An 8,886-nucleotide genomic window follows, 5' to 3' on the forward strand; every position below is an offset into this window, starting at 1 on the left:
CGTGTGGAGGTTTCTAGAAATTTCAGTTTTACGTAACAATACTGGCGCTAATACCAGCGTTTACGTACACACATATTGTTGATTCTTAATCTCTAGAATCTTCTACAACTGTGGAGAATAGGCGGGAGTTTTGCAATACATATTTAACAATATAAGCCATGTATGCTTTTAAATATAAATTTAATCCAAAGAAACGTTGATATTAAAATAAGTATATAATAACAAATTCGTTACAATGGTCAATTATCTGGGTTCTTTATGGTACTTCGAGTAAAACTCACTGTACTTGCGTGATTACCGAACCTAATTCTTCATTAGAGTATACATGATACTTGCAGCAAACCGTATTTATAATATTTATAACGTTTTGCATGGTAAACACAGTAAAACTTAATATAAGAAACATAAAGAACTCTGTAACTGATTTTTTTTTTTATTGTTGTTCTTTGTTATATCAACTTCGTGTCGGTGTTCATCGTTTTGTATTGATTTACTACACACTTCTCTCATCCTGTCTCGCAGTATTTACTTTTACGGCCTTCTTTAACTTTCTTGTATTTTTTACTAGTCGTACTCTCACAAATCTCCCGGTACAATGGATGTAACCTAATTGCGAAAACTCTCTAAACAATAATACTACAAAGGTTTAAATGAGGCCAGCAATTAAATGATACTTAGATATGGTGAGCGTTTAGACGGCAATGGGTCACGAACCTTGAATCCTTGGATTCACATTCCGGGTACGTTTGATTCTTTATAGGGTTTATATTTAAATCCTAGGAATAGAGTCTTTGATAGTGTTCAAAAGCTAGCAGTATTAGAGAAGCAGTTAATATAAAAATAGCCTTTACTTTCCATTAACAAACAAGGGCTCCTGAATATAGCTTGTCGAGAAGCTACGCAATGTACTTCACGATTAAAAACACTGAGAAACAGACGATGAGAATTTTCTTTTTAACACGTGTATATTAGATCGAAAAATACGATAACGTGTGTTCAGAACAGCTATTTATATAACACAGATATTTATTCTAATCCCCAGATCAATGAATACGTCATCAGTACGTTTTAGATTAGATAGGCATGAATTAGATAAATAATAAGCATGGTTAGAGTTTTCCACGCCCCCCCCCCCCAGTGGCACAGCGGTATGTCTGCGGACTTACAACGCTAGAATCCGGGTTTCGATACCCGTGGTGGGCAGAGCACAGATAGCCCATTGTGTAGCTTTGTGCTTAATTACCAACAACAACAAGAGTTTTCCACACCACTGGTACTTCTAACGAAAATATAGGTGGAAATGGTACGTTTATAAGAATAGCAAATAGGAACAGAACTCAGTAGAATTGAGGTGTACGAGATTCTTCTTTCTCAATCAATTTAAGATATTCAGATTACTTTACTTGACGTGTAAGCATATTTAAGCAAATCTCAAGAGCAGTGCTGGAAAAATGGGTTTGTTTGTATTTGAATTTTCACGCAAGGCCACACAAGGGCTATCTGTACACAACCATTCCTAATTTTGAATTGTTAAGGCTACGTCCGTCACTCTTAAAGTGACCCACAGCTCAAAACTGTAGAACGAGTTTTGGCGACAACGGGTCGCGAACTTTGAATCCTTGGATTCGCATTCAGGGCACACTACTTACCAGGCCACGCCCAATCCTAAGATATTACTGTAGCTGTGATTAACTGCACCTAACATATATAACCAAAATTTGACGCTCCACCAGACATCAATGAAACAATTAATAAGAAAACCTAACTCAACATTTCTTCAAATTGCACCAATTGTCTTGTCGTAACTTTTGTAGCTAGTTGAGCACCATCGACACATATTAGAAACCATATAGGCGTTAAATTGTTAAACTCGATAACGCACATTCACGTATATACATATACAGCTATTTATCTGTCTATCCACCCATTAATGCGACTGTCTGACTCCCTATTCGTAGATTATATATATATCCAACTATCTACCTAAAAATATAATTGGAAGTTACTTGCTTTGACATAAGAATCATTAAGTTGGCTAAAAGGTAAAAGTGTAAACGCAGAAATGTGTGATAAATTACAAGAGTAAATCGTGAAGTAATATCAAGAAAAGAGACATCCTTCAGTCTAAAAGTTTGACATTTTAGTAAACACTTACACACACACACATATATATATATATTAATCTTGTTGCTTAATATTTGTTTTTTCAGGGAATACGTGCGTGGGCAAGCGACGCGTACTGCTGTATAGGAGGCTTTACAGTTTGCGCGTGCTCATTACGCCGCGTCTTGTTGCTGGTTTGTTGTTAACACTATATTTAGTTAACCACATATAGTTTACGTGAAAGAGGTGGTGTGTACAAACGTTAACACAAACTGCGGTAAGTGAGTGCCTGATGATGCCGTTCTAAGAACCACGCTCGGAGCGAGAGAACAGAATGGTGAAAATCATTATCAATGTATGACAGTTTGTCTAAAATAGTGCGGCAGTTATTGTTATGTTGTTTCGATCCAAACATGAGATAATTCTTCATTTACAGACTTATTGTGTAATTAAAGAAGACTCGGTAGCGGTTTCCGTAAACCTGTGATACAGTTTAACTGCACTTCTGGGCGGAGTTGATTGTTTATTACTCGTGATATAAACTTTGTTAACTTTGTGTTCTTCCCCTGAAGTATGGCATGGATATAGAAATGGCCACAGGTATTTACAGCAACTTTGGTCAGGGAGGTAAGGCCTGAGATCACAAGTACATAGATTATATCTTAATGAAGAACCTAACGGTTTCAGTAGGAAATACATCTTAAAAAGAAAACTCAGCACTATGATACAGTGTTAATAAATTAAAAAGTAGCAGTTTCAATACGGCATCTTATAAAAAGTCAAGATTAGTGGCTTTATCTGATTCACATTGTTGTTCATGAAAACTGATGATATATATATTTAGCACTTAGACCACTACCACGTTTGTCCTATCCCAGCCAGTCTGAAGAGCATTGGTACTTGGTGAAAGGCTTCGTTGGCATTGGATATAGCTAGTGTAGTGTACTTTGACATATTATAATTCATTCTTCTTTGCTTTCATTCACTGGCTCTTAGAATTACCTGCTGTACATACATATTTAGGAACACGTTTTAAAGAAATATAAAACATCGAATTTTGAGAAAAACAGTTTAGGCTTCAGAATAATTCTACCAAGACAAAGCTAGAATATCATAGTAATGTATCTGATAATACTGCGTTTTTACGTTCTTCTTATAAAAATATAATATGATGCTGAACTTTATTAAGCTATCCTACGGAAACTGTCACGTGGTGTAGGTGTTATATATATATATATATATATATATATGTCATAAACTTTCCCGGACAACAACTATTAGGGTGTAAATCCGATTAAGCACATGAATTGTAGGTATTTTCAATTTCATTTAAGTTCTTGTTATTTTTAAGCACAAAGCTACACGACAGGCTATCGGTGCTCTGTCCACCACAGATATCAAAAACTGATTTTTAGCGTCGTAAGGATGCTGACTTACCACTGAGCCACTGGGAGGCTGTTATTTGAGTCCAGAACTCTTGAACTACAAGCTAGCCTTCTTGTTCCTGATGTGGGTCGTGTGTCCACAACATCAATAGGAGAAAATTACATTAGTACTTCTAAGAACCATGAGTGATAGCAAAGGAGAATCAACCACACTATGTTTTCCACATCCAGTGCCGATGAAACTTAGTACTTCTAAGAACCATGAGTGAAAGCAAAGGAGAATCAACCACACTATGTTTTCCACATCCAGTGCCGATGAAACTTAGTACTTCTAAGAACCATGAGTGATAGCAAAGGAGAATCAACCACACTATGTTTTCCACATCCAGTGCCGATGAAACTTAGTACTTCTAAGAACCATGAGTGATAGCAAAGGAGAATCAACCACACTATGTTTTCCACATCCAGTGCCGATGAAACCTTTCGTTCAGTACCAAGCTCGTCAGGTCTGCTGAGATATGACAGACATATAAGTTAGCTAGGTTTTTAACTTAATCTCTGACATTTCAAGATTTACACTGAAAGATAATAAGCTGGTCAGCTTCTCAGATTTGAATAAGTTAGACAGGACTCTTTGACCTTCCAAGTCTTGCTCTAGAAGTTATCGAACTGAACAACTTTTCCGATATGTAGTACTTTATTTTAATAAGCATTGATCGTTTACTTAAACTTTTACTTCATCGCTGGTTGTATGTGTAATTTATAAATATGTTCCTGTCAGTCAGTCTTGTCAGTTTTTTTTTTTGTTTCCGATATCACACGATAAGTATAAATTATAGCTTTATATTACGGTTTTACATAAGATTCTTATCAGATTATGTCCAAATTGGAAATGACGTTATAAAGGTCTGTTTACGCTTATATAAAATCGAGGTTTGTGAAAGTTTTCATTTGTTTTCCTTTATTTGGTTAAAAAATTTGGGAACACACGGAATACACATTAGATATGTTTGTAGAGTTAGTAAACGATATTAGTCGCGTGCTTTAGGTGTAAATGTAGTTCAGCGTACACTTCAATTACTGCCAAAAGATCAAGTTAATGTGAGTGCTTCCTTGTGACCAAAAATCTTTAGTTTAAAACCATATAAATGTATGTGTGTAAGTACATATATGATATAGATAGAATTGCTCATAAGCTACAGTAACAACTTGCATATCTAATTACCTTGCTTCTACCTGTCCCCATGGCCTGTGGACCACAGATTTACAGCCCAAACTCCCTTGTTGCAATTCAGTTGAAGCGTGATGATCTGCAAGTATAGACGGTTTCTAAAATTGAGAAGGGTTACATTGCAGGTTATAAAAGTCACGAAATTTGAGCGTTTTGGAGAAAGGAATGTCTTGTAGTGTTGAACCGTATTTGTAAAGCAAGGGAAGGTATCAAGCTACTTTACGACTGACTACCAGGCATGCATAGGAAGTAGTGAAGAAAGTTAAAAGCTTGTTATTGTGGAAATAATACAAGAACACGGTGGTCTATTGCAGTTAAAGTAGGAACCTTTCTTAGATCTGTACACAAGATAATTCACACAAATTTAGGCCTAATTTAGCGACAAATATGATGAAGCATACATATTTGGTGTCTGCAAAACACCTGGATAATCTATTATCGTCCTGCTGGTGTATACAGTTCAAAAGTGATAGAGAACATGTCACTAAAGGTTTCCATAGGATTTACAACGGTTTTAGGTAACAACCATAATGGTTATTTACATATCTGGAGAGCTGAGAAAAATGCTAGAGTAAACTCTGCATACTACCAGACTAATGACTGGCACCACTTTACCGCGAGAAAATTGCACCTTTGTAGGACTGGATGCTAAAAAAGCATCCAGCCACATGTCCAAGACAACATGCCAGTTCCTCTGCAAGACGCAACTACAAACGAGAATTCGTGCTATACCGTTCACAGAAATATTCCATGGGCTTCTGTGCCTTTGGGTTGCTCAGAGACCTCTCGGAAGTCATCTCCCGCCCACAGTTGACGGACCTCAAAAAGTATATAAAAAGGAAGGTGGCAGCGTTGATGTGATTGGATAGCACAAAAGCATTTCTAGTGGAAATTGCGCTGGAAAGCGATAGTCTATAATCAGTATCATTGAGTTGAACATCATCGATTATGGAAGAAGTAGCGGTAAGGCCTAAGCACTCATTCTTGTATCGTTGCCATAGCATGTAGTAGACATTTGTTTACATAATAAACAGGTTTGGTAACAAATAAAGAGAATAAGTACAAAAGATTGAACCTTAAAAACGTAAGCACGTTAGAGCTCCCAAGGATAATTTCTCCTGTTGCAGAGCTAACAGTCGACTTGCATGCATTTTAAATTTGTTATCATAAGTCTCCCTCCCGGTGTGATCGGTGTTTTATATACAACGTTCTTTCTGTTCATTATCGAATAGCCTGACAGTATATCTTCCAAATTTGTGCAATGCTCGAAAAATATACCAGCCATCTTTTGGACACTTTTATATTTAATCAAGAGAGCATAAACTGTAAAAGTTTGAGAAATTACTATCTAAACGTAACGGTACAAATAATGAAGGGTAATCGTCGACATCTCCAGTTTTCTAACCGAAACAATACATTCTTTGTTTTTATTTATAAATAAAAATAGAGCTTTACAGTAAAATCATGTTAAAATGATCCTGTTCAAAAACCTTACTTTTGGAGAATTTTTAGGCCCTGACATGTTTAGTCTAGTTTTGTTTGTGTTATGTACTATTCTTCGTGCCAACTATCTAAACTCATTTTCGTAGCTTTTAAGATATTCGTGTTTATATTTTCTGTTCTTCCAAAATTTCTATTTTGTTGAAACAGAGTATACGGTACTTACCATAAGGATGTATAGATTAAATGTTAGTTATTGTCATGGTTAGTAATCCATGAGATCGCCTACATTTTCATAATTACTGATTTGTTGCTACTAAGATGGATAACACATTTGCCATTCTAACAGGAAGATCCAAGTTCGAATTTTATCTCCTTCACCGCATACATTCCTTATCAAGACTCCCGTGAAGACGGTCACAAGTTAACAAACAAAGTGTGCGTAAAACTAATTAGTAAGTAGTGTCTATCAGTTAGAAAAAATTACATCCTATTCATGATTTAAAAAACTTAGGTGACCGCATTAACCATGACAACGACAACTTGAGGTTATTGACCACATTGTTGTCTTACGGGCACTAAAGAATACATTACAAACTATATTGTGTTTATAAAGAACAGCAATCGGCCATATAAAACCAGAAATTGTGATAAGAGTCTATTAACACATAAAAACTTTAAAAAAGATAGCATCTGTCAGTCGATTTTTTGTGGGTAATAGTTATTTGAGTTATTGTACATTTTTATATCGAAATGCTACATTAGCAGTTTGATGCTTGATATTAGCAGACATTATACTTTTTTGAGGATTTCCAAAATGTTTCTGGGAAATTGAATTAGCCTATTATCTCTCTGCAAATGGGGTTATTATCCCATTAAGTGAACCATTGGTTATTATTTTCTACTATGCATTCAGTTAAGTTTTCTGAATGCCTTTTCGTTAAAATTTAAAATAAAAAACAACTAATTAAAGTGATTATCTAGTCTCAACAGAACAACAGGAACCAAAAATTCGCTTTTGTGTTCTCATGATTTCATATCACTGAATGTTAGTGCTTTTAATTAATCAATTTAATTAATATCAGATATTCAGCTGATTCCAGTTCTTCATGAAAAGTACTTCTTTCCTTATATGGTTTTGAAATATTTTTTGGATTATATACATTCATTAAATCATTCTGTTGTTTATATGATTTATCATTTTTTATTTATCTTATTATTTTACCTGACGTTTACAATTTTCTCAGTTACATATAGTATACCCATAAAGTTTGCATTGCTATGTCTCCCCCGGTGGATCAGTGGTAAGTCTCTGGGCTTACAACGAAAAAAATACGGGGTTCGATTCCCTGAGGTGGACAAAATGCAGATAGCCCATTGCATAGCTGCACTAAGAAAACACCAACAATTCAAAACAAACTATTTGCATATATGTAAAAAAGCAAACCATTTTATTACTCAGTGCCTTAGGAAATACTCTATCTCTACACATTAGTTTTCAAAAATCTTCAAATACGAGGACAGAGGTTGTTTTCCAAAAGTTTGCACCAGCAACATTCTCGGTCTTAGATTCGTTATTTGGTACGTACTTAATAACGCATTGCACTGTCTTAAGACAGTAAGCCTCTTTATGTAAAGTTTTATTTAGTTTGTAGTTCATTCAGTTTATTTATTTGTTTAATAATTTCATCTAAAATACAATTTGAATGGCTTTTTTTTTAAAACAATAAAACACAATTATATCTTTGTGTTATTAAACATTGTTTGTAAATCGCAAACCTGCTTCTGAGTTCCTATTCCTAAACTTACATTTCTTTGGATAATCAAAATCAACAGATTAAAACACCTTATTAAGACTCGTGAATACGTACCAGCTCGTTTAATGCTGTTGTTCTTCACTATATGAATTGTGTGAAAATGCTGTTTTTCTTTTAAACATTTAAAAGTACCTTGCGAGATATGCACGTTTATAATATGATAACCCTCAATCTTGAATGGGAATGTTTGTTTTCAGAAACAAAGTTACACAAGGGTTATCTGCGCATAGCCGTCCCTCCTTTTGAGCTGATAGAAGGAAGACAACTAATTAATAGTATCTGCTGTTATCTCTTTGGTTATTCTTATCTGATAGAACAATAGGATTTGACAGTCACTCTTATAACGCACTCATGGCTCCAACGTGTGGAGTGCATTTTTGCGGCACAGAACGGTGAGATCTAGCTAGAATTCACAGACTGGACACGCTAACTACGCTCTGTCTGTCTTCAGACTAATGTTTTGTCGAAACATGTAGTATGTTCCACCATCAGTAAAACTTTTCCTTAGGTTTATAAATCTTTGTTTGTCTACCTATTATTAAAACAAATTTCTTATGCAACGAGAATGTATTAATAAGTGTTAAATAAAGCTTGTATTTTAGTGCAGATATGAAAGATGGTTTATTAGATCATTTAGTTTTTATATTAATAGTCGTTCCACAATTTGTTTTTCATTTGTTCGAAACGTTTTATAAAGAGAAACAAACTGATATTTATGAATACTGAAGGCCCGGTATGGCCAAGTGGTTAGGGCACGCGACTCGCAATCTGCGAGTGGCGGGTTCGAAACCCCGCCCACCAAACATGTTCGCCCTTTCAGCCGTGGGGGCGTTATAATGTTACGATCAATAAAAGATTAGCCCAAGATAAAAGAATAGCCCAAGAGTTGGCGGTGGGTGGTGATGACTAG

At 35.3% G+C, this 8,886-nt stretch overlaps 1 protein-coding gene across 5 annotated transcripts in view; it reads left to right on the forward strand.

The window, feature by feature from the left end:
* LOC106469439 (histone deacetylase 4-like) overlaps positions 1-8,886 on the forward strand; it is a 187,755-nt gene that overhangs the window by 86,829 nt on the left and 92,040 nt on the right. The window contains exon 1 of one of the 5 annotated variants that reach the window (XM_022398691.1): positions 2,487-2,730. The exons of 3 other annotated variants lie outside the window; for them this stretch is intronic. In XM_022398691.1, the coding sequence (XP_022254399.1) occupies positions 2,682-2,730 (49 nt within the window). In that variant the 5' untranslated portion in view covers positions 2,487-2,681. Of the gene's footprint in view, positions 1-2,486; positions 2,731-8,886 lie in introns of those variants that run through there. One more of the 5 variants, XM_013929934.2, reaches the window with a different exon arrangement.

This window comes from Limulus polyphemus, unplaced genomic scaffold (assembly GCF_000517525.1).
Source record: "Limulus polyphemus unplaced genomic scaffold, Limulus_polyphemus-2.1.2 Scaffold96, whole genome shotgun sequence".
Lineage (NCBI taxonomy): Eukaryota > Metazoa > Arthropoda > Merostomata > Xiphosura > Limulidae > Limulus > Limulus polyphemus.